Source organism: Gopherus evgoodei, chromosome 8, assembly GCF_007399415.2.
Source record: "Gopherus evgoodei ecotype Sinaloan lineage chromosome 8, rGopEvg1_v1.p, whole genome shotgun sequence".
NCBI classification, from domain to species: domain Eukaryota; kingdom Metazoa; phylum Chordata; order Testudines; family Testudinidae; genus Gopherus; species Gopherus evgoodei.
Genome location: NC_044329.1, coordinates 31,174,664 through 31,201,952, shown reverse-complemented (window position 1 = coordinate 31,201,952; position 27,289 = coordinate 31,174,664). Strand labels below are relative to the sequence as shown.

Below are 27,289 nucleotides of genomic sequence, written 5' to 3'. Positions count from 1 at the left end.
TAATACCTCTCTGGTGAGCTAAATGAACCTTTTTTTCCATAGTATTCACAGTACATCCCAAGTATTGAAATAGATAATTCAATTTTCTTTTCTGCAGCTATCACAGCAAAATAATGATCTCAAACAGCTCTAGCTGTTCACGGAGTAAACCTCTTATTAATAAGGTTATTACAGAGTAAGGGAAGACTGTCAACCTGTGTATCAGAGATTGAAACAGGGATAACATCCAAACATTTTTGTGCAGAAATCAAGTTTTTCACTATATCAAAGGCAAGACTAAACTGACAGTCTAATGATGACATTTTCGGATCCACCAACTTTGGAGCTATTCAGATGGGGAATTTTTCAGTTCAGAGTTGGTTTGAGTGACCAAAGACTTCTGATTTCCAGCAGTACCTTTTAGACTTTGCAGTAAGACTCAAAGAGTCCCAGCAATCCAGAGTAAAGCTGTCAGCCAGAGAAACTTCAGATTTGGAGGGGGAGGGGGAAGAATTGAACTTCAAATCAAAGGCATGAGATCCAGTAGTTTGGAAAACAGAATTTATAGGTATCATCATATCCAGAGTATGGAATGACAGACCTGCAGTCTCCAACTAATGACAGCAACTTGGTACCAACTTGACCAACATTCAAAGGCCCTCCCAATTAAATGGAGTTACAGGTCACACATAGAGCAATTCCTGCTCTGGGTGCAGGAGAAGTAGTAGGATATTCATGTTGGGTCTTGCTTGTCCTTGGATGAGAACCGCACACAAGCACAAGTAAAGGTGGTGGAATAATTTGCATAGTGGTAGTGCTGAGAGCCACTGAACCAAATTGTAAACCCAGTACATAATGGAAAACACTTCAAGCCACAGGGTGCGGAAGCATCCCCAGTTCTAGCACCTATGAGCACAAATGTGTTATCCCTGTTGAGACTGGTACTAAACCCAGTTTGTCATAAACAGATAGCTAAGGGTTAATGTCTCTTTCACCTGAAGCACCTGACCAGAGGACCAATCAGGAAACCGGATTTTTTCAACTCTGGGTGGAGGGAAGTTTGTGTCTGAGTCTTTGTTTTCTGTCTGCCTGCTTTCTCTGAGCTTTGGAGAAGTAGTTCTGTTTTCTAATCTTCTGTTTCTAAGTGTAAGGACAAAGAGATCAGATAGTAAGTTCTATGGTTTCTTTTCTTTGGTATTTGCATGAATATAAGTGCTGGAGGGGGGAGATCTGTGTGCGTTGGATTTGCTACCCTGATTTTGCATTCCCTCTGGGTGAAGAGGAAAGTACTTTTTGTTTCCAGGACTGGGAACAGAGAGGGGGAGTCACTCTGTGTAGTTTCACAGAGCTTGTGTCTGTGTATCTCTCCAGGAGCACCTGGAGGGGGGAAGGGAAAAAGGATTATTTCCCTTTGTTGTGAGACTCAAGGGATTTGGGTCTTGGGGTCCCCAGGGAAGGTTTTTCAGGGGGACCAGAGTGCCCCAAAACACTCTAATTTTTTGGGTGGTGGCAGCAAGTACCAGGTCCAAGCTGGTAACTAAGCTTGGAGGTTTTCATGCTAACCCCCATATTTTGGACGCTAAGGTCCAAATCTGGGACTAAGGTTATAACACAGTTGTAGAGAAACATATAATACAAGAGGGAGCCTTGGATAAAATATTTGTACTGCTGGTTGTGTGAACAGTCTGCTCTAATACTCTGGTATTCCTGGGAAGATGAGACACGGGATCCCACCCTGTAATGATAATGAACATTTTGAACAAAAAGTTTCCCTGACAACTGGCTAGAGCAAGCCCCTCTTTCGCAATTACACCTCTGCCATGCTGTCCATCAGAATTTTGACAGGTTTGAACTTCATGAGGGGCAGGGGGAGCAGAAGCTTTGCAGGTCAGAGCAATTGCTCCCAGCTCCCAGCTCCAGTACCTTTAGGTGGATTCTCATCTCATATCAAAAACCTGAGAGTGGATGCAGATTATGGTGAACAATCCTCTTCATCATTTAGGATTCTTACTGTACCAGGTAGGAAGGGGATAAAGGAAAACCCTAGAGTGCATATTCTTCACCTCTGCAAGACAACCTGGTAAGTCACTGCTGGACTTGCAGTGCCAGCCTTATGTTGAATGGACCCTGAATGTAAGTGTGTCATCATATATGCCATGACTACATCATCTGGCATTTTCCCCTAATACAGAACAGAAATATTTATTAAACACTTGTGCATTTTCTGTCTTGTTATTGACATTCTATCATGTCCCTCTAGTTATGGATGAATATCCCATTGTTAGGATTAATTTTATTCCAACATTCTTAAATTACATATTGTCTTTAATACTGCTAGCCATGGAGGTCTCATTGTGTCCTTTTGCTTCCTTTATCAATTTTCTACAATTCCTAGCTTCTGATTTATATTCATTACAATTACCTTCCCTTTCTTCCATTTGTTTTTGTTTGTTTGTTTGTTTGATAGCTGCTTTCATTTCCCCGCTAAACCATGTTGGGCTTTGCAGTGTAGCCTTCTCTCTCATTTGTGGGATTCTGGTTTTTTTGGCACGTAGTAAATATTCTTAAAAAATTTCCTATTTTTCACATTTTTATTCAGATTATTTGTCCCAACTAATTTGTCTCAACTGCTTTTAAAGAGCAATACATAGATTACTGGTTTGGAGTTCATTCTGCTTGCACAGAAATATTATCTAGTCATGATCACTTGCATCTAGCCATCAGTAATTTTTAGGTCTGTGATTAGTTCAACTTGTAGGTGGAGTGGGAGGGGGAGGTTAGATTCATGTTTATCAGAATGGTTTAGAGTGGTACCAGCAGCACTCACTGCATTAGTGATATGCAGCAGCTGTCAAAAATCAAGTGGAAAAAAATAATCTAGAAGGAAACCAAAGACCACCACAGAAGCCAAAAACCACTCTGTTCTAGTGAAATAAATATTGCATCTCAAATGTGCTGCCCTTTTCTGTCAGAAGACACAAAATCCTGGCTTATACTGACTTAATGTCATATGCTTTTCTTTTCAATATTAAACTAAAGGCTTTTGCAAAGCTAGAGGCAGGCAAAAAGCTTTTAGATATTGCAAGGGACATCAAAGCTAAGCACACACTGATTGGCAGAGAAATATGCAAAAATGTTAGTCTAGCTGAGAAGTGTGATAGAAGTGAAGCGCTGAAACGTGAATTGTTAAGGGCAGCAGCCTTTGAACAGTCAGAGCAGTGTTTGTCAGGTTTAAGTCAACTACAGGAAAGGGGCTCCCACAGCCAAAATCTTAATGAAAGAAAAAGCTAAGTGGTTTATTAGGAAGATTTATATTTTGTTTTGTTATTTGGCATTTCCAGTGTCTAAGTTCAAACCACAGGGAAGTCATAATTCAATGTTGGAGCAGTACCTAAAGTTTAAATTTTAAAAGATCAAAGAAGAAGGTGATTTGTTAGCAAGATCGTTGTAGTTGTGTTGATCCCAGGATATGAACAAGACAAGGTGGGTGAAGTAATATTTGTATTGAACCAACTTCTGTTGGTGGAAGGGACAAGCTACAGAAGTTGGTCCAATAAAAGATATTACCCCACCCACTTTGTTAGCAGAGCAGATTAACAAAGCAGATAGAATAAATTTGTTTTGGATCCTACTCCCTGACCAATGGAAATACGGGCTCTGAGTGTGAATGGGATGGTTATCAAAGGGTACATATTAAAAACACTGGCATTTGGTTTGTGCCCTCACAACAAGGTCAACTAAAGACTCAAGATTTTCAGCACTGGCTGCTATGCAAAAACTCAGTGCTTTAAGCACATTAATATGGATGCCTTTCCTGTAAATGTAGCCATTCAGCAAACAGTTGATTGATTTAAGAGAATCTTTGGGTGTTCTGTTAAACCTCTGATATTTCAATAGGGTGGCACCAATGTAATTGAAATCAAAACTTGGCCCTCTCTCTGTGACTTGTTTGCCTGTGAAAGGGATAAAAAGCTCTCCCCCAGGATGACTAAGCAGCCAACTCTAGAAATCATGTTTACATCTGTGTCTTTCCCACACCACTTTCACTATATATTAACATTTTAATTTGCAATCAAGCATCTGTAGCCTCTGAGGAGAGGAAATAATTATAGTGATAGGAATAAATTGGGGGGGGGGTGTTAAATAAATTGGTCTCAACTTTAAGATCAGCTCAGAAAAAGAAATTCTTTTAACACAATGAAGTAGATCACTTTACTTAAGGGAGATGTGATCCTTTTAAGCCCAAATCATCATGCTTTTCCTGAAAAGAAACACCTCCCTCACAATCCTAACACACTTTCTTGTTTGGCAATAGGAAACTTGATTAAGAAGAATTCAATTAAAACAGCAGCAGATGGCTGGATAGTACTAAAGGTTGTTTGTGCATTTGCTCTTGTAAAACTGCAGCCGATTAAACAAAAAATACACAATTTATGCTTATTGGCCATATAGTCAACAAATCACATGGGTCTGAGACATATTGCACCATCTTGTGTTAGCAATAGTGGCAAAAATTCTCAGTGTCTGCTCTGCGACAACTGTCAACTGAGCCAGCACTGGGGATTGAACCAGAAACCTCCGAAGCTGAATGCTTGAGTCTCCACAACCCAAACTAAATACCTAGGCTCTATAACTAACAGACTTAAATCCTCTGTTGATGAGGCACAGAAGCATTTGTTAACATTAGAGTTGGGCAAAACAGAAGTTTCAAAATAAAATACTGAAATTCTAATTCAAAGCCTTATATTATATGTCAACAGTTGACTGTTCTAGACTGCCAGGTGTTCAAGGTTGAGGCTTTTGTCACAGGGAAGGCAATTTTACTAGATTTGTGATAAGTCTCTGAGTGTTCTCTTATATGCATTCCTTTCCAATATATTTTTATTGTATGATTGCTTGGGGAGATATACATGTATCCATAATTAAAAAAAACCTCCTACCACTTCCTCCTCCAACAGCTTTAGGTCAATCTATATTTATCCAGGAAAAATAGATTTCCAAAATATACAACCAGTCCCCCTCCACCACCCCACCCCACCCACAAACAACATATGGGAGCAATGTAAGATGGGCTGCGTGGCAGAAAACGTCAATATTTGCTCCATTATTCTTAAAGATTTGGTGTTTGCAGTACAGTTAGCAGGCTAGGCTGTGGAGAGTAACTATCAACTAAATGTACTTTTGTTTCTGACAGTCAGTTGAATGCTTTAATGCAAGGTCTCACTTCAAGAAGTGACTGACCTTCATGTTTTAGTCTAACATCAGTCATGTTGACTGTTACTGATACATCACTCACTCCTCTTTTCACTGCATGCTAATATATATTCCAGTAATGTTACCAGGAGCTATTTGAGAGTCTAGAGATGTAACTCATTCATTTCTGCAGGAAAAAATTTTGCTCAATGAAAAACATAACATGCTGCATTCAGCATCATTACATTCTAACATCTGATCCAGGAAGCACAAACAGAATCAGGTTGTTTATGGGTATTTTTCAGCAAATTGACCCAAATTCATGAATAGTTTCAGCATCACAAAAAAGGCATTTTTCAGAGAATTTACTATTTAGCAAATGTTTTTTGCCCACCTTTATTCATTTGTAGAACTCTACAAAAAATTGTTGCCAGTTTGCTTGCAGTACCGTTTACCCCCCAAAAATTGAATACCTTGTTTCAGATCAACCCAATTGTGTGCATGTGTGTTTTGGGCTGAACAGAATATTTTCTTTGAACTGAAATGAAATATTTCATTTAATGGGGGGGAGTTACTTTTTTTTATATTAAAGTAAATTCCTAAACTAAAGTAATTTTGAGTAAAAAAAAATCTAAATTTAATTTTTAAAATGTCAAAATGCAACTAATAATTTGAGAAAATTATTTTTTACTGAAACAATTCAATGTAAATGACACAAATTTAAAATATACTTAGGTCAACCCAAATCTGCATTTGACAAACAAGATTCCACCAAAATTTTTCACCCAGCTCTAATTGCATAACTAATAGATCAATGACGGCAACATGGAAACAAACTGTTCAGTACTGCAGCAGCAGTACTACAACTATTGAATGCTGATATTAAAGATAATGGGGGAGGGGTTTTATGGGCTCCATCATTGATTTTACTGGGACTACCTTCCAATGGAAATGGGGCAGAGCTCTTCTTGACCTGCTGCTCACAAACAGGGAAGAATTAGTAGGGGAAGCAAAAGGAACTTGGGAGGCAGTGACCATGAGATGGTCGAGTTCAGGATCCTGACACAAGGAAGAAAGCAGAGCAGCAGAATATGAACCCTGGACTTCAGGAAGCAGACTTTGACTCCCTCATGGAACTAATGGGCAGGATCCCATGGGAGAATGACATGAGGGGGAAAGGAGTCCAGGATTTCTGCCTATAATTTAAAGAATCCTTATTGAAGTTGCAGGAACCAAATATCCCAATGTGTAGAAAAAATAGTAAATATGGCAGGCAACCAGCTTGGCTTAACAGTGAAATCCTTGCTGATCTTAAACACAAAAAAAGAAGCTTACAAGAAGTGGAAGATTGGACAAATGACCAGGGAGGAGTATAAAAATATTGCTCAGGCATGCAGGAGTGAAATCAGGAAGACCAAATCACACTTGGAGTTGCAGACAGTAAGAGATGTTAAGAGTAATAAGGAGGGTTTCTTCAGGTATGTTAGCAACAAGAAGAAAGTCAAGGAAAGGGTGGACCCCTTACTGAATGAGGGAGGCAGCCTAGTGACAGAGGATGTGGAAAAAACTAATGTTCTCAATGCTTTTTTTGCCTCTGTCTTCACGAACAAGGTCAGCTACTAGACTACTGCACTGGGCAGCACAGCATGGGAAGGAGGTGACCAGCCCTCTGTGGAGAAAGAAGTGGTTCAGGACTATTTATAAAAGCTGGACCAAGCACAAGTCCGTAGGGCTGGATGCATGGCATCATAGGGTGCTAAAGGAGTTGGCAGATGTGATTGCAGAGCCATTGGCCATTATCTTTGAAAATTCACGGTGATCGAGGGAGGTCCCGGATGACTGGAAAAAGGCTAATGTAGTGCCCATCTTTAAAAAAGGGAAAAAGGAGGATCTGGGAAACTACAGGTCAGCCTCACCTCAGTCCCTGGAAAAATTATGGAGCAGGTCCTCAAGGAAGCAATTCTGAAGCACTTAGAGGAGAGGAAAGCCATCAGGAACATTCAGCACGGATTCACCCAGGGCAAGTCATGCCTGACTAACCTAATTGCCTTCTATGAGGAGATAACTGGGTCTGTGGATGAGGGGAAAGCAGTGGATGTGTTATTCCTTGACTTTAGTAAAGCTTTTGATATGGTTTCCCACAGTATTCTTGCCAGCAAGTTAAAGAAGTATGGGCCGGATGAATGGACTATAAGATGGACAGAAAGCTGGCTAGATCATCAGGCTCAATGGGTAGTGGTCAATGGCTCCATGTCTAGTTGGCAGCCGGTATCAAGAGGAGTGCCCCAAAGGTCGGTCCTCGGGCCAATTTTGTTCAATATCTTCATTAATGATCTGGAGGATGGCGTGGACTTCACCCTCAGCAAGTTTGCAGATGACACTAAACTGAGAGGAGTGGTAGATACTCTGGAGGGTAGAGATAGGATACAGAGGGACCTAGACAAATTAGAGGATTGGGCCAAAAGAAAGCTGATGAGGTTCAGCAAGGACAAGTGCAGAGTCCTGCACTTAGGACGGAAGAATCCCATCGACTGCTATGGACTAGGGATCGAATGGCTAGGGAGCAGTGCTGCAGAAAAGGACCTAGGGGCTTCAGTGGACAAGAAGCTGGATATGAGTCGACAGTGTGCCCTTGTTGCAAAGAAGGCTAATGGCATTTTGGACTGTATCTGTAGGGGCATTGCCAGCTGGACTACTGTGTCCAGTTTTGGGCCCCACACTACAAGAAGGATGTGGAAAAATTTAAGAGAATCCAGTGGAGGGCAACAAAAATGGTTAAGGGGCTGGAGTACACGTGTTATGAGGAGAGGCTGAGGGAACAGGGATTGTTTAGTCTGCAGAAGAAAAGAAAGAGGGGGGATTTGATAGCTGTTAGTCTATAAGGTGCCACAGGATTCTTTGCTGCTTTGATAGCTGCTTTCAACTACCTGAAAGGGGGTTCCAAAGAGGATGGATCTAGACTGTTTTCAGTGGTAGCAGATGACAGAACAAGGAGTAATTGTCTCAAGTTTCAGTGGGGCAGGTTTAGGTTGGATATTAGGAAAAACTTTTTCACTAAGAGGGTGATGAAGCACTGGAATGGGTTACCTAGGGACGTGGTGGAATTTCCTTCTTTAGAGGTTTTTAGTTAGGCTTGACAAAGCCCTGGCTGGGATGATTTAGTTGAGCATTGGTCCTGCTTTAAGCTGAGGATTGGACTAGATGACCTCCTGAAGTCCCTTCCAACCCTGATATTCTATGATTCTATGAAATATTGATGAGTGAAGATTGCTTTTGTGAACACTGACTGCAGCATTAAACTGTTGGTTATGGCTCCATCATTAAGATAAAATGGAAATGTACCTGAAATTCTAGTCAAATCTTTCAGCACAATGAGGAGTACGTGTTCTAAAGAGGCCAAGTATGGGAGCAGTTACAACTTATAAGTTAACTTAACAGCTACCACCAATTCTTTCTGATATACAAGTTAACCTGTATTTCCTTAAGCATAAAAGGAAAAGGTAACATACCTGAAAAAATTCAGTTCTTTTGGAACTAGCTTACTTAGAAGTCAGTGCTTACTTCAAGTACATTTGAAGTGCATCACAAAGTATAGTAATCATGCTGAACAGCTTTGTGTTTTATTCATAATTATTACACAAGCTGCGGGAGTTATACATCCCCTCCCAAGTCTATACCTTTATGTGCTCTGATTCAGCTATCTGAATTTTAAAAATATGTATTTCCATAACCTACATATGTATTCTATAATTTGATCTTCAAAGTTCACTCCCAACAATGTCATCTTCTATGCTCTTGTCAGTGGCAGTATTAGAGAAAAAGCACACAGTTCTGTCACTACTATACAGAAAAGACATTTTAATGTAAGAGTACAGACCTCTAGAAATATTTAATTGCAAATGGGAGGAAGTTTCCTTTGCTTCCCATCAGCATGAAGTAATGAATAGATCATTTCATCCTCAGTTCTTTATTTATGAAATATCACCACGACTGACTTTGTCCCTAGAATACTTAAGATCTTGCAAGTGTTTAGGAGATCTATCAATTTTTTATTTTGTCTTTAAACTTCATTTTAAATAATGTATTTAAAAACTTAAACTAATGTCCCTTTCTCTATTATTAAAATTTCATTGTTAACAAAAGTAGTGCAAGACAGCCTTGTAAATGCACTGTTGTCAGCGACTCTAAGAAGCTCAAGAAGTAGAAAACTTTTGGAGCCATGAATCAACCTTATAGTCAAGGTCAGAGAGTATTTCTGTTGTAGGGCTGTTTACATATACACAATTCCTGTTTGATGCCAGAAGAGCATTTTCTGTGGTGTTCAAAATAAATCTGACAGGGCATCTGACAGTGTGAATAAATAAATTTGACAGAGTGAACAAATATACTATAAAGTTTGTGGGAATTGCACATTGTGCTGTTTTCTGAGGCTCTGTTTTTGTAGTAACAAAGGAGAAGAGAATACATGTTAGATACTGAGAATGTGTCACAGCTGTATTGCCTGGGTAAATGGAAAGTGGCTGGGTATACTTATGATGGGATGGACTAGGACCAGAGGCCCCTGCTGGAGGCCTTGCAGCCCTGCCACACTCTGCCCCAGAAAAGGGCAATAGAGAGGGTCCTTCAAGCTGCGAAGAGTGGCAGTGTGGGACTTAGCCAATCTGAAGGGGCTACAGGCAGCAGCCAATCCTGGCCCAGCAGGCTCGTATAAAAAGAGCTGCAAAGCCAAAGTGAGTTCCATTCCTTGCTGGAGCTGGAGGAGCTAGGCGGCTGAGAGAGCTACAGGACATCAGATGGAGCAGGGCTGGCAGACTGTGGAGAACAAGAAGGAGCTCTAGGCTCGCTGCTAGGACTCAACAGGACAAGGCCTTGAAATCAGGGTGAAGATTGTAATAGGGAAGTGGCCCACGGAATTGTAGAAGAGAGAGAGTTTATTTAAAAGGGACAATGTTGATGGTGTTGTCTACAGGATCCTGGGGCTGGAATCTGGAGCAGTGGGTGGTCCTGGTGCCCCCCTTCCTGCACTAGTCACTGGGGAAGTGGCCTGGACTTTTGATGCACCCCAGAAAGCTGGGCCAAGAAAGGCCCGAAGAAGGCAATGACATTGCTATCAGGGAGGGAGCCCTGTGGGCACTGCTCTATTCCAGAGCAGGGACAATTTGAGAGATCCCAGAAGAGGCAGAGAGACTGTTCAAACCAGAGTACTGCAATAGGCCCTGCTGGACTGATTGAGGAGTGAACCCAGGGATAGGGCTGCAGATAAAGGGACCTTACAGAGGGTGCCTAGATAGACCCCCTTGTTGGACTTGTGCCCCCAGAAGGGGTTTGCTTTTTATTTCACGTACAGACTGTGGGACTCGGCCAGAGGGTGAGTTGCTGAAGACACACCAAAAGGCAGAAAGAGTCCAGGCATGCACGCTCTGCCAATGGGGGGTGCTTGAGAGAGGTGAGTGCCATCCCATTACAATCCTACAGAGGCAAGGAATTGGTACAAGGGTGCAGTTAGGTATTTGGTCCACACTGATGGTGCAAGTCAGGAAAGTTACAAAATGTAAAGTGAATAGTACACATCTTTAGAATGTTGAATGTTGAACTGAGAAAGCTTTACATTGGCACCTTGCGTACCTTTCTTTCAAAGTTTGTAAGTCAGTGTGTGTAAGCTACGGGAGGGTGATATCTGTATGTAGGTGGTAAGAAGTGATACGGGACAGAATAAAAACTGATGTCAAACAAAGATGCTGCACAATATGTAAGTTTATGTAAACAACATTATGTTGATCCTATTTGTGTTTATGGGTGATGTATCTTGTCCCTTCATTCTACCTGAGATAGACAAAACAGTTAATTCAGCCAATGGCCACACTAGATAGGGTGAAGAGAGGCAGTTCCCAAAACCATTGTGCCAGCAGCACTGGGAGATCATACACAGCAGTTTTCACTGCTATGCCATTTTCCAGGATGCATCATGTGCTCTCACTGTGCCAATCCATTGCCCAGGAGATAGGGGAGTGGGCAGACATAGCCCCAGTCTCATCACCCTCTCCCACTTTGGTTGAGTTTAATGCCACTCTCAGTACTAGTGTATTTTTGTGTTAGCAATACAAGGTTCATGGATTGTGCTTGAATGATGGCTATGTACAATCAATCCAAAACTAGCAACATTAACTTCTATTGTCTCTTTGTAGAAAGAGCACAATATTGCATAGCAATATTTAGTAGAAAGCTTTGGGATCCTGAGATGAGAAGCACTATATAAACGCCAACAGCTATTGCAATTTTAATGAAGGGGAAACCAATTAAGTGGTGAGACCAAACTCGCACAATTAGTGAGTCAACAGCAGAACTGGGAGGGGATGTGAGAAAAATGTGGCTTTAAGGATACAAGTTTTGCAGGGGTAGAGGGAATTAAATTTTCTTGGCAATATAATGGTGGTTTTCATCATCAAAATAGCAACAATTAAAGAGGTAATATTTTGAGGCCAAAAGTGATATTGTCAAGAACATTTCAGTAAGGATATTATGTTCTGCATTGGTCCCCTTTAAGCTAATGGTATTGTGAAATAATTAGCTATAATCTGACAGAGTGAGTGATTAAAGATGTAAAAAAACTAAACAGATTCCCAAGAGTAAAAGTTCTTGTGTAAAAAAGCAGCAGCATAAAAACCCAAATAAAATGATAGATAATCTCTCAAACATTTGGTAATTTGCTCCTAGAAATTTAATTCACCATCACAAATGCCTTTGCAATAATTTATGATTTTACCAAATAATGCTATCAAACTGTTGTTTTCACTGATGGTAAAACTTACTTATTACCTATAATAACTACATACCAATGCATAAAGTAGGACAAAAATATGCAAAGCATTGATCTCCAGAAATCAAAAATTTAAAAAAAAACAGCTTTATGACTTTTAAAACACAAGTGCCATTTAGTGTTTGATTTAGGTGTAGGTACTGAAGGTCCTTTGCTATATAGAAAGAACAGACATTTTGGTTTAGTTCTCTTTTCTTATTATAAAAAAATCAATAGAACTAAAGGAGACCTCAGCTGTCCTTCTGGTACCAGATATATTGCTCCACACTTTCAGTGGTCGAAACAAATAATAAAAATAAATAGTTAAAGGCTGAAACCTTTAGCTAAAGTCATTATTGTTAGGTCTTAGATATTACTTCCCCATTTAGTAAATTTCTACCTTACTGGTTTTATTCTTTTTTGTACTAAGTTACATCTGTAGATTGTTCAGCTGTTAGCACATTGCAGGAGAAACCAAGGGCTTCTATAATTCAGGGTTTGAGTTTGTGTGTGTACATGGACATAGCTACATTGGTAGAAGCCTCCAGTGTAGATATGTAGACCCACAGGTTTTATACCATGGCATTTCCCTTTCTCCCAAGGAAAGGGAAAAAAAGAGTAAGGAGGGAAAATGGGTTTTAGCTGGAATGCTCAGTCTCTGCACACATACAGGACAGAGTATCCCCCTGTCCCACTATAGAAGTACTGATGCAACTTAGCCAATTTTCAAAAAAGCTTAAATCACATCAATGCAACACAGCCAGACTGGTATAGCTACATCAGTGTAAAAGTCATAGAAGCACAATAGTCCCTTCAATTCCACATCTTCCTAGCTAAACTACTTTCCTTCTCCAATTTAATGGATTCTGATACCTGCAATCCCCATCACCATTTCACCATCTCTGACTTGCTCCTCAAACCCTCCCCTTCTCTCTCTGCACAGTATCTCACTGATTTCTTCCAAGAGAAAACTGTCAAAATGACATGACCTTCCTCTTCCCTCCTACAATTCAGAGCTAATGCTGTATTTCATCTCTTTCTTCTTCTGCCATCAGCTCAAGCTCAGCATGGCTAAAAGTGAACCCAATGTTTCCCCATAAGCTCTCCCCACTACCTTCTTTACCATCCAGTCCATCACTCAGGCCCATATTCTGGGAGTCATCTTCAATTGAAAACTCTTCAGGTTCTCACATTTAGGATTCAAACGAATCTTGCAGATTCTTTCTGCATAATATTTCTAAAATAAGGCCCTTTTAGTCTCTCCACAACTAAATTTCTAGCACACATTCATCTCATGTCATAATTACTGCAATATCTTGCTGCAAAAATATTATCAGTTGCTTTGACCATACCACCCTCTCTTTGAATCCCTCCACTTTCTCTGTTACATCAAACATACACTACTTGTCTTCACTTTCAAGCCCCTTCAGGGCCAATTCCATCTTATCTATCATCTCTCTTTCAGTATTGTGACGTCACCTCCCCCTTCTGTGGGCCCTTGATGCTAGCTTCCATTGCCTGATTGTTAAATATTCGAAACAAGCGCCTTCACGCTTTTTCATCCATGTTGTCTCATGCTTAGGGGACACTCCCATAAACATCCACAGATCTGCCTCATTGTCCTTTAAAACTCTCCTCGAAATTCTTCTTTGCTGTGATTCCTACAAAGTAACCAAACTTGATAACCATTAGGCCACTGGTGTGCTGAGACTAATCATGCTGTCCAATATTGTCTCATTGTTTCCTTGTACCCCACATCTATTTCCATCTGTCTCTTGTCATCTACTTAGACTGTAAGCTCTTTGGGGCAGAGACCAGTATTTTGTACTGTGACTCCTAGGTACTACAGTAATAGAAATAAATAATAGGTTAATAAGTAACGGTTAAATCCTACTTCATGGACTAAGTGGATTGGAAAAGGGAGTCTCTGGAAATGAAGAACCTTATATGATAGCTATATCCAACACTCTTTCATCAGGTTATTATGGAGAGGTATTAGTACTGGGGGAAATTTCTTCTCTCAGGACACATAACAGAGCTTCCACTGGACTTCAGTCAATCCCATGTACAAATTCAAGGGCAACTTTTGGCTTTCCAAGTCAAGTTTTTTCATTGCTTTGTTCTTTTTCTCTTTGATGTGGTGTAGTAGTGGATTCATCAAGTAATAGAGCCTTGGAAGATCGAAAAATTACTAGTATTTTTTTTAAAGATCATATAAATAAAGAGAGCTGTTTTGCTGTTAGTTATTGTCAGTAAAGAGAGTTTTGTTGTTCTTAAAACATTAAGGACTAAACACCAAAGGGATAGATAATGGTCTTAGTTTCAGGTGTGAAATGTGCATTTTTCTCCTGGTGATTCTACCTCCATGTGAGACACTTTCCTTATGTTTGGAATATAAAACGATACTTCATCTTTCCTGAGTAAAAATATGTTTCTTTATAAAACCAACAAAGATAAAAGCCATAGAATCATGTCAAAGAGGTTAGGGATGGAAAAGTTTCATTAAGTCACCCACTCAGACCTCCATCCTCCCTTGGGAGTGCAGAATTACTTCCTACAAAGGTTTAAAGATTTCCCCCCCACCCCATTACATTCTTAATGTCTCAAGCAACAGGACTTTCATCCCTTGGAAGAGTATTCTTCACTTTAATAGATTTTACTGCTGTGAAGTGTTTCACACTATTAAGCATAAATTTCCTTTCATTTTATTTCATTGCTCACATTTATAACCTTTTCTACCGCTCTAAAAAGTCTTCCCTTTTTGCTATACTTTGAAAAAGATTGTACAATTCCCCATCTTTTTTCACATTACTGAGCTATACATATCTAGTTCCTTTTAATTTTTCCCTCTAAAATTAATCCTCCAGTTTCTTAACTGGATAACTGGAGCTCTAAACTCAATTCAATTATGTTAGTCCAAAATTATTACATTGTGCTATGCACAATCTTTGATCTGCTAAATATGATGATCTGAAAGGCAAGCATCTAAACTTTAGGCCATCTGCCATGCTCTTTGGCCCAAGCCAAATAGCTGGAAAAACAATCTGATGTCATTGGTAATCACCTTTCAAGCGATGTCATTATCTTAGTAGGAATTGAAAATTTGTGTCCTGAATGAAATGGAAAGTGAATGTTTATTTTTTGTGACAATTTTCATGATGAAAAAATTTATCACCTGAATAAAGTATTAATCCTTAAAACTTTAGGCCAAGAACACCATCATCTGATAACTCTTGTGCTCAATTTGAAATAAAAAGATGATCAGAAAATTCCTACAGGTGTGTGCCCAATTCTTCCTCTCCCCCTACCAACACTAATATTACACCTTTGTGCCATTGCAGCACTAATCAATCAAATGCTTACAGAACAAGTACTTACTGTGAAAATAATGTTCTTGACCGAACAATGAATTTGAACACATATTCCAGTGCTTTCAAAGTTCTTAGTATAGGCTCACATTGTTCCCCTCTACTGGAAGTATCCAAATAAGTCTTCAGAACCGTCATTAGTTTCCTGAATTAGGGATAATTTCAAAAACACACTTTTAAAAAGAAATGCACTTCAGTAACTAGCTTTCTCTCAGTAAATTACTCAACATTCTTAATCTGCAGTTACAATGTACATCAAGACTCAAATTGCAGATATAAAAATAAACCAGATTAAATAGTTTTACTTCTGTACATGCCAATTGTAAGATTCCTGTAAATGTGATGAGAATGAATAGCAAATAACTGATTCTGAAATGAGATAAGTTTTGAGTATAGAAACTATCAGCACCAGAGCTGACAATCCTGGAAACTACAATTCAGCAGCATTCGTTTTAGTGCCAGTGATCTGTGTACAAGGAAGTTTAATCCTTTATATGCATTGTACTCTAGGAGTCTAGGTGACTTTTGCCTGTCATAAACATAATAAATTAGGAAGCACTAAATATAGTCACATGCTCTAAAACTATTAAACACTAGTGGCATGACTGCTCAAATAAAATATCTAATATAAAGTATGTACGATATTTACTTGTTTCCTCATTGCATGCCCTGAAGGGGATCTCTGCTGCACTACACATTACATGCTAACAAAAAAGTCAGGCAAGTGCAATTTTCTCCTGTTATCACTGCTGCCAAATTGATTCTTCCCATTTATTTAAATGGGAGCAGAATCAGGCCCTTAAGACTGAGGCCCGGTCTATGCTGAAAAGTTTATTGGTAGAGTTATGTCCGTCAGGGATGTGGGAAAAAATCCTCAGTAGACACAGCTATGCTTATAAAACTCCCAGTATAGACACAGCTATATCAACAGAACAGAGCTTCTGTTGACATCGCTAACATTCAGGGAGGTTGTTCCTATGCCAACAGAGAAACCCCTTCTGTCAGTACAGGCTATGTTTACACTATAGGATTATGCCAACATAGTCTCCCAGATATAGACATACCCTGAGTTTCTCAATTTTGGTCATTACAGTTTCAGAAGTGTGTCATGTCAATCTTGATGGGACCCCTACCGATTCATTATTAGAGTTGGGTGAGAAACAGTTTCCCATTTCCAGAAACATTAGTTTGACCTCCTCCCCCACACACATCTTAAACTGGGACAAATTCAAAATCTCAAATATTCATTAGCCAAAAAACTCTCCTGTTGGCTGCCTCCTCCCCACACTTTGGATCAATTGAAAAATGGTGTTTTGATGTTGCCCTTTTTTTCTTCTCCCACCCCACTCCCCACCCGTCTTTTCTTTTTAACAATTCTCAGTCTAATTAAGCTTACCTTTCAAAATGTTAAGTTGTTTTACATTGAAAAGCTGGAGTTTTTCCATTTCAAGAATGCCAAACTAAAACAGTCTATTTTGAAATTTTCTTTACATTTTTTCAAGTTGTAAACCCACTCCTGTTTTGCAAATAGTTTTGGTTTTGACAAATTGGTGTTTTTTTGGCAAAAAATATTGAGTGACATTTGTGACAACTCCAGTTATAATAGGTTCTTTCATTACAATATAAAAATGCTGGGAACTTCCTATGAGCCAGTTTTCTTGTCTTCCTGCATCACAACTAAATTGACCCTTGTTGGTCAACTGTACCTGCCTATCCCACTTCAACCCATTACATACTAGTGAGTAGAGGTAGTGGTTCCTGGGATTCTACATAGCGAGGAAAGTTCCATTGTTTATTGGGGACTATATGGGATCCCTGCAAATGGAGGCTACCAAAGGAATGTGCTGAATTCATTACTTACTGCCATAACCACAACCATCCCAAGCAAACTCTGATGAATTTTGCAGCAATGATTATCTGGTTGCAGACTCCTCAGCACAGGGGAGGTTTATGCATTGCTGTACAGCTAACCACAGCCTTTTGAGGCTTTCCACAGCCAGAGGCTTCTGCCAGAGTTTGTACAAAACTGCTGTAATCAATCTGCTTCATACTGGACAAAACCCTGAATCCCTTAAGGTTTTCTTCAGTCCTTATGTATGTTTAGACCTCTTTGAAATCCACAGGAGTTTGGCCTGCAGGAGGACTAAACAAACTGAAAAGGGTCTCAATTTGGCCAACATATTGCAGTACGTTATCAAGTCAAGACATCTAATGAGATTAAAGTTACTTGTTAACTTTGAAAAAATTACTGGGGGATTTTTTAAAAAAAAGAGAGAAAAAAAAAAGAATAAAACTTACTTGTAAGCCAAAGTTGCACTGAAGTGCTGTTGTATATAAGCCTCCAGAACAGTATTGAAATGTTGAAATTTCCTGTCTGCAATAAGTCCTATTATATAAATCTAAAGCGAGATTAATCAAATTAGTGTTTGCCACGCATACAACATTAAAATGTAAATATCGGGTTCCTGAAGTATTTAGCATTCTGAAATATTTATTTTTAAGAACTTACTTTGTGCATAGTTTCAGCAGGTTTAGCTATTCACTCTGATGCTGGCAGATCAGGTGCCAGCTTTTGCCAAGGCTTTAGGCTTCAGCAGAGCTCTGACAAATTCATTGCTGGAAACCAGTCCAGCTCACTTATGTTAGCATGGTTAAGATGGGTACTGGATTTATAACAATATTTTTAGACTTTATGAAATGCTTTTAAGTTGCTTCATGTATTAATTTCACTCTTCATGTCTGTATACCAAGCTATAAGGTGATATGTAAGTTTTATTTTCTAACTGTAGAAGTGCTTGCTATGACCTTATGAACCTAATCAGAAGGAATGGTCCACTGCCCATCAAGAAGCACTATCAGAACTAAGTAGGCCAATGTGGAACATCACAATACAAAGACTTAGTTAATGGCTCTCTCTGACCCACAAAAGTGTATTAGTGCAAGAAAGCCCCTACCATCAGCTTGAATGCTGGTGGGAGGAAATAGAACAGAAAAAAATTCATCTTTTTTTTGATGTTTGGGCTCAGACAGGGTCAGAAACTAAACTGAAGCAGAGATCCCCGTGGTTACTCTGGGTTTGCCCTGAAAGACATTTTGAATTGACAGATGTAGACATCTGTCGCCTTTTGGAACCACAGACTGCCTGCTTTAACCTGTAAATAACTCTGATTTTTTTCCTAGTCAATAAATTCTTAGTTTACTATAAGTCTGACTACCAGTGTTGTCTTGGTGAGAGATCTGAGGTATAAATTCGTCTGGCGAAAGTGACTGGTCTCTTAAGACTTGGAGCAACCTAAGTATTTTGTGACCTTTGGCGTAAGTGACCATTTATCTCTTCGTCTAGTTTGCCTGAGTGGCAAGATAGAGTGGAATACCCAAGGGGACTGCCTGTGCCTCCATGGTAAGACTGTTTATAGTGCTTTCAGAGATCAGATTTGTTACAGGGTTATAGAACATATCACCAGTTTGGTGTGTCTGCTCTCCTTTTTTGACAGTCTGCTCTGAGGTTGGCACTTATGGTCCTAAGCCACTCCACACAGCATGACACCTTCAAAGGCATCATTTAATCAACTAGTTTTATGTTATTTTAACACTAATTCTTTGAGGTGTATATATACACACTATGGAGTCTCTTATGACACTTTAGTAGTGTAGTGTCTTCAGTACATTTCAAGTCCATTTGCTCATTTTTCTATTTGCAATGTAGTCTTTTTTTTTCTATGATGATTCTTACCAGGGCATCAAAGACTAGAATGTCATATTCATCACTATGGGAATGTTCCATCATGATGTTAAACAGGGCATCCAAAGTATCTTGGAGAAACTATATGATGGAAAATGAAACAAGACAAAATAATTAAAATAACCTGGAAAAATCATATTCAGAACTCATTTTGCAGATAATGGAACTTTGGAGGCCCCTGGGAAAATTGTGTGGGTTTTTTTGTTGTTGTTTGGGGATTTTTTATGCACCTCAGAGGATATAGCCTTTAATTGCTGGAATTTGACCATGTCCCTGAAGATTCCGATCTGTTAGTCCATAATATACGCTTAGGTTTTTTATCAATGCTATGATGCTTTAAACTATCACTATCTGTAGTTTGTATATAATTAAAATTCCTGTCTTTTTGAGTGATATAGATCAATATTTGCTCTTTTCATCCTGAAAAGGCAACAGCACAAAAGATGTTTATCCCTCTAGAGCAGGGATCAGCAACTTTTGGCACGCAGCACATCAGGGAAAGCCGCTGGCAGGCTGGGATGGTTTGTTTACCTGCAGCATCATCAGGTATGGCCAATCGCAGCTCCCACTGGCTGTGGTTCGCTGTACCAGGCCAATGGGGGCTGTGGGAGGTGGTGGGCAGCACATTCCTTGACCCATGCTGCTTCCCGCAGCACCCATTGGCCTGGAACAGCGAACCACAGCCAGTGGGAGCTACGATCTGCCAAACCTGAAGACACTGCAGGTAAACAAACTGTCCTGGTCCACCAGCGGCTTTCCCTGATGGGCCGTGTGCCAAAGGTTGCCAATCTCTGCTCCGAGCCTGAGCCTGAGCCCATTATAGTCAATAGTGAGACCACTGTTGATTTGAATTGGCTTTGTCCTCAGTCCCTAGTGGGTACTGCACTTTTCACCCCCTCCCCATAGAACAGAGGTAGCTACTATAGCATTAGTTGCTTTTAGACTTAAAAGGTAAGGTTGATTTAAATTACATGACTCCTAATTTGGGTGCCTTCTCTTTATGTCTTCTTTAACTATTAACATTGTTCAGTAGTTTTTCACAAATTCTTACCTACCTTGCATTTGTAATAATAAGGCAGGGCATTAATAATATATTCCCATTTAAAAAAAAACCCCAATATATATAACCCAGCTATAAAAAAACAATGCTTATTCTCATGTATACCTGTTGACAGCAGCAGAAAGCACAAACTGAGCAAATATTCCTTTACCAGCTATGTTTGAGCAATGTTTACTATTATTCTCTTCCATCATTTTTAATCACCTGTCTATGACAAGCCCAAAATTAAAATTTAGCTCTGATGTATAGTTAAGTGTGTCAGAATACTTGTGAAAAGCACCACTTTGACGCTAATGTCCCAATTCTGTATTCTCTGCACAAGGAAAATTCCCAGATGGATAAATCTTTAACCCCACTTGAGAATAAGAAAGCATAACGGATCAGGCCAGAAACCCATCTGTACTCATCATCATCATCTGACAGTAGCTGACACTAGGTGCTTTGGAGGAAGGGGCAGAAACTCTTTAGTAGACAATTACGGAGTTTCCTGCCCACAAGGAAGTATCTTATTAACCCTTATAGTTAGAGGCTGGTTTATGCACTTAAGATTATACCTCTTTCAAAACTTTAAAGATCAGGGAAGGTTTTCATTTGTATTTTAGAGAGGGCAGAAAGGAAAAAGTTAAAAAAAAACTTATCTGAAAGCAAATGTTTGTTGTTTCTTGGATTAAAAACAACATGTATTCTCAACAGTCACTGTAAGATTCAAGAATTCTGTGTTGTGTTGAAGATAGCAGTCCAGAATCTGTTAAATGGGCTTTCATTATCATTTATCAAGTGCTTTACTAAAGTCCATATAGATTAGATCTACCACATTTCTCTTGTCTAAAGAATCAGTTATCAAAGAAAGGTGTCAGGTTAGTCTGACACAGCCTGCCTCTGGTAAAACCATGTTGCATTATCTCCTATTTAGGTCTAATTATTCTTTCCTTCACAATTTGTTCTAAAGCCTTGCATATATTGAGATCAGACTCAGGTCTGTAGTTCCCTGGATCACACAGCCAGAGATAATATTTATGAGACCCAGGTATGAGATGTGCTAGCCCTTGTCACCTGTTTTGCATAGTAAGTCAGTTTTATAGCTTCCTGAAGAGTAAACTAAAGGTGCAAAGTAAAGTTCCAATGCCAGGGGGGAAATGGTTCTTTTAGCTATTTTCCCAATGATTTGAACACATACAAAGTGCAGCAGGAAGAGACATGGCACCACAAACTAGCAACAATAACGTGTTTACCTTGGCTAAGGCATGTGGAAGCAGTAAGATGTTGAATTAAGGATCTACAAGTGTTAGACTAATACTATGTTTGGAATATTCCTGGGACTCTGAGTTAGCTGAGCAATATTCCCTTAATCAAGGTGGGTATCCCAGAAGACAACTGTGTGAAGCTTCAAGTAGATAGAAAATGAGCTATACCTATTGGATTACAGGACAGTATTACTACCTCTGCTAGTGATATATAGCTAGATAGATGTAGATACACATATGGGGAATAAAATTTGACAAGGAGAAAGACCAAGATTAAGCCATCTTTCTACCTTCCAGAAAAACACTAAAATAAAAATTGGAGGCAGGCACCTTTAGGAGGAGGAATGAGAAGTGGCAGAAGTCATTTCTCTGGAGGATTTGTATCTGCCAGATTTAGCTAATTCTGCAGCCTTGCAAATAGTCTTTACATGGAGCAATAAACAACTGATATTTAAAGTAAATGCATTTACTTGCATTTGTTAACATAGAGGGCCTCAGCTCTATCCAATAACTCTTTCAGTATTACAACATCTAATCTACTCTCATCTAGGCTAAACATTTGTTATGTTGTTACTTAGATTTTTTCTACATGTGCATTTCAAATTTGCAAATATGGTCAAATGAATTTTATATGTATGGCTGAAAGATGTCAAATACCTTTGGCTATATGTCCACATCTGCTAGTAAGTCAAATTAAATTAGCCTAACACAAACAGCATCAAAAAATTTATTGTATTCTTGCACACTTGTTCAAACGTGGCCCAGCAACCAACCATGTGTGACGTCAGCATAGGAATTTCTGACATTAAACTATCTAATATAAGGACTCTTACTCATAATAGTAATGAAATCCTAAGTTAGCATCCTATAGTGACTACATGATTTTCTCCATCCATATTGTATCTAATATCTATTTAAAAATTATCCTTACCTGTCCCACTAGTTTAATCCTTATAAGTGTTCAAACTGTATTTTGCTTTCACCAAGATTGGTGTTAAGATGTACTGGAAATTGTTTCATGTGAGCATCTTGTACTTTGTCATTATAATGATTTTATGTGAACAGAGAAAATTCTCTCTCATTTAAGGGAAGAGTGATGAGCAGCTGAGCTCTGCAGAATCACCTCTTCCTAAATCATTGGAATGGTGTACTTTGTCCATTGTGCAGAGGAAGACTAGGTTCTGGAATAACAATGGCATACCTAACTCTACTAAATGGAAAAAAATAAACAATGTCATGAAAAACCAATGATATCACGATCCAATCCCCTCTATCAGACGACTTGAATGCCATGAACAACAGCCTGACAGAAGCCTAAATATTCTATACTCTGTCAAAAGAGAAGCAGCAGGCTCACAAAATCATCATTAAAGGGGAGAGGAACCCAACAGTCTACTATGTACAGAGCTCCAACAGCACCAGAACAGCAGCTGTGTAACAATGTAACACTGAAAAAGAGATACCTTCACAACTTCCTCCCCATCCACAATCTTCAGTTTTTCTAAATTTTCCTGTAGCAGTTCTGGTTTCATGCGCCACTTCAAAAGACCCAGTAAACCCACTGAAATAAATTGCAGAGAAGATAACTCACATGGATGTTAAAAATCTTTAAGAATGTGTAATAGCCTTTTTTCAAATGTTTACACAAGAATCTGAACTGCGTACCATTTTGAGTTAGCTTTGTTGAACAAACCAGAGTTGAAATAGAAAAGGCATCCCGTGTGCTTACTGAGAGTCCTCCTACACTGCTAGCACTTCGGCTTAAGGTCAATCCTTTATTCTCCACATGTTGGCGACAGGAAGGTAGAGTCAGATAAGCACCAGCATCCTCCATTTTCTTACTATCACCCTGAAAAGATATTAGTTACATATTATTTGTACTGCAGGAATGCATAGGAATAAGTCATGGATGAGCATTAGGCACTGCACAAACATAACAAAAAGAGGGTCCCTGCCCCAAAAATAGTTTACAAAGTAAGGATAGGTAAGAGAAAACAGGTGAATACATACAGACAGGGAAGCGCAAGTAAACACAAACAATGCTGGTCAGCAAGAAAGCTGTAGTCTCAGCACACCAGCAATCTCACCACTGTCAAGATTTTTTTCTAGGCACCACAGGAAAAGTTTTAAGGAGCGGTGACTTTGAGGGTGCTCAAAGAGTGCTCCTTCCCATATGCAAAAGGCAGCCTGGCAGAAATTGGAAAGGCGATTGTTTGAAAATGTAATAAGTGGACGATGCTGGCTGGTATCAGTAGTAGAATGCAGGCTGAAGTTGACTTCTCAATAGCACATGACAGACAAGTAAAGTGGGGATAGGACATGAAGGGCCTTGAAAGTGGCAAAGTAGTTTGTGTTTGATGAAACAGAGAAGAGGACAGGGAAGGGATGCAAAGAAGATGACATGATCAAAGCAAGAATCTTGGAAATTTTTCCTTGAAGCACCATTTTGAATGGATAAAAGGGGGTGAGGGTGGAGGGGTTGAGACTGCATTTTTCAATGTCACAGAAGATGATGTAATTGAGATCTAACGGGAGGGTGACCTGCACTGTCTGGATGGAGGGGAAAGGCGCTACCTTAGATATGTTATTCAGGAATAATTGGCAAGATGTAAAATGAGAAATTATTTCTTCTGATTTGAAGACATTCCACAGAGAGGCAATCAAAACAGAATTGTGGCGTTTGGCCTTCTAAAAGAGGCTGTGAATAGTGATGAGCTAAAGAAAATGACATAATTTTGTATAAGGCAAAGTAAATCTGTATTCTGTAAAATTATTTTAGATGTCCTCTCAATAATTGTATGCACTTGAATATTGATTAGGGTGGACAGATACTATCACAAACCAAATGCAGTCCATCATAAAATCCAACTTGATTACATTGTAACTATTCAGAAATGAGAAATTAGGGAAAACTATACTCAGTTGACAATTAAGACTGGAACGGAAAACAGTCTCTCCAACACAAGCTTCTAGGAAAAGAAGCCTATTAAAATGGAAAAAAAAAAAGCTTTAGTCTGATTATGAAATGGTAGGTACTAGGGAAGGAAAATAGAATATACTTAACTACAGCTCTTGGAATGGCTACTTGCACCATATAGTACATCCATGAGTTCACAATATGTACCCAATACTGTTGCAACTATTCAAATTTCATGACAGTTCAGGTTTGAAGCTGAATTTCCAGACATATAAGAAGGCACAACTGCCAGGCCTGCAGAACAAGTGTAGCAGATGTGGAGGAAGGTGCGCAGACCTGAAATTTATTCAGCACAGGATTTCTAGATTCAGGAGATTTATTCTTTGATATTTACCATAGCTCCATAAGGTTTGGCTTATGAAAGAAGGGCTGTGTGCAAACAGAGCTATGGTGTCAGTTTTTATGGTTTTATATAATTCTTGAGATAATTTATGCTAATGCATCCCTAAGAGGTGTCAGGGATGCTTCCCAGTCTGACAAGATGTAGAGAGAGGCTTGGTGCCTAAACTCAGGTTCTCACTCAAATGCATTAAAAAAAAATGGGTTTCCATCCCATGAGGAGATGTCCATTCTCTAGCTGCAGTCAAGCAAAGCACAGGAAAAACATGCAAATTATCAAGATATATTGAGGGCGGAAAGGTCACTTCTGAAGTTGAAGATGTACTAGAACATTGGTAAGTGTTGCCTGCTTCCTCAATTTTATCAGTTTCACAATTAGGTTAAAAAAAAAAAAGATTCCATGAGAGTCTCAGCTTCCATTTTGAATAAAAAGTTTCTAATCCTCAGAGAAAAGCTTGAAAACATGATTCAAGTTCACACCAAAGGACTGAACATCAGAAAGCAAAAAAAGAAAAAAAAACAGCACATCTAAGAACTTTAAAACCTCTTAAGTTTAAAGCCTCTCCATTTCTGGGATCCTGACTCATGTTATTAAATGCTTAGCATTGGTGTTTCTGTGTTTGAATTCTAGAAGTAGCATTTCTCTGTCAGAAATTATCTGTCCATCTTCTACCACAAATATAATGTGCCAACTCAGTTTAACATTTCTAATATATATGCTCTTGCTTAACCAGAAGTTATGGGCATGATGTAGGAATCACTTGCTGAAATTTTATGGGTTACATTATACAATCAATCAAGACTGGATGATCATAATGGTCCCTTCTGGCCTCAATATTTATCAGTTTTAGCACCACCAAGAGGTTGACAAATATCTAAAAAAATACATTAATCTCCACTGGAATTTATAAACAATTTGCTTTAGTTGTGTGCATGCCTCTGTTTTAGCTTGCTGTGAATATTACATAAAACTAGTTTACAGGACCAAACACATTTGGAAACAGCTAATTAAGTACAGGATTGATTATATTTCCAGGAATTCATTTCTAATTCCCAGTCTTCAGTATCTGCATGGGAAACCCAAGTTTAATATCATGCATACAACCAGGGGGGGAAAAAGGTCAGCCATTCCAAACAGAACTAACCAGCACTGTTCAAATGTCCAGTATCCAAAACCCTGCAACTGACTGTTCATATACAACTCACAGCTAAGTAGTATTTATTGTAATTATAAACCAGCCAACCCCTCACAATACAAGAAAGTCACAAGCTGTTCACAGATTATTCACAAGGCAGAAGAGATCATAGAGAAATTAACTGAATCAGTGTTTAACTGAATTTTATTCCATGCTCTAATGATGGTTTAAGTCCAGGTCTTGAGTTTTGTCCCAAGCTTCTAGAAGCAGGGACAAATTAGACTTTAAGCAGGGCAACAAAGGTTAAAATGTGGGAACAACTGTCCTGTGTCACTCTGCAATGACTCCTACTTATAGCGAATGTTTGGAGTCGTCTTAACTGGCTCTAGAAAAAGATGCATCCAGTCTTATCCATTCAGAGGAAGGACCACATAATTTAAGTCTTTAATAGGATAATGAGAGGAAGACCATAGAAAATTGGGAATATCTTAGAAGACTGAACAGTAAGAAAGTCAGTGAAAAAAATAATTCCTTCTATGCAACAACCTTCATTACTATACCTTTAATACTATCAACTCATGGGAGCCATCCTGAAGAGTTGTACCATCCTCCTTCATTAGCTTTACATAGGCCATTGCAAAATTCTTTTCTCCTTTGTCTTTAGCTACAAAGTACAAAAATTATGTGTTATTTTTTTAAAAGGATTGGCAACCTTGATTGCAAACAAAAATAATAAAAATTCTGTACTTACACTCTTGAGATGATCTATGTCTGAACATGAAACGCAGATGTATTCTTTGCATGTCTTCAATGGGGACTGCCACCTTTTATAAATCAGAAGTTATAGCACATAATGAAACTGGTCTACTTTGAAATGAATATCCACCATTCCTTTAATTGCTGGGTTTAGCTACTCATGAAATCTGGGAAATTTACAAATTCTGGTTGATATTGTGAAGTTGTTCTTACTGAAAATTGCTGCATCAAGCAATGCCACTGTATACTGTATACAAGCATGTAAGCACTGTATACAACATGTAAGCACATCTCTTCCAGACTAGGGACGATGGAGAATAGTTACCTTTAATGACTGTACTCTGATTGCTCAGTATATATGCTAAAGAGGAGGATGTCTAGAGCTGGGAGAAGCCACTTTCTCCAGTCTGCATGTAAGTAGGCTTGGGTTTGAAGAATGGAAAATTACTAGCAGCAGGACAAAGAAGCCAGGAGTTGATGGGACATATCAACTTGAGGGAGTTGGAAACACACAGAAAGTTTTGGGCAGGAGAGAGGGGAAGAGAGAGGCATGCTTTCATAGCAGGGGAAACTCTGCTTAGGGCCAATGTAGGTCAAAGCAAGCTGACCTGCGGGGGTGGGGAGAGAGAGAGTGTGTGAATGCATGTGAAAGGCTCCATGACTATAACAATAAACCATGGTGTTTATGCAGAAGCACCC

The 27,289-nt window shown here is 39.1% G+C and overlaps 1 protein-coding gene across 1 annotated transcript in view; it reads right to left on the bottom strand.

Moving 5' to 3' along the window:
- Positions 1 to 27,289, bottom strand: part of DOCK2 (dedicator of cytokinesis 2) — a 525,760-nt gene that overhangs the window by 408,719 nt on the left and 89,752 nt on the right. The window contains exons 16-22 of the mRNA XM_030573060.1: positions 26,586 to 26,658; positions 26,395 to 26,498; positions 23,048 to 23,231; positions 22,846 to 22,943; positions 19,070 to 19,159; positions 17,635 to 17,735; positions 15,347 to 15,481 (exon numbers count right to left, since the gene is read on the bottom strand). Of these exons, the coding sequence (XP_030428920.1) occupies positions 15,347 to 15,481; positions 17,635 to 17,735; positions 19,070 to 19,159; positions 22,846 to 22,943; positions 23,048 to 23,231; positions 26,395 to 26,498; positions 26,586 to 26,658 (785 nt within the window). The remainder of the gene's footprint in view (positions 1 to 15,346; positions 15,482 to 17,634; positions 17,736 to 19,069; positions 19,160 to 22,845; positions 22,944 to 23,047; positions 23,232 to 26,394; positions 26,499 to 26,585; positions 26,659 to 27,289) is intronic.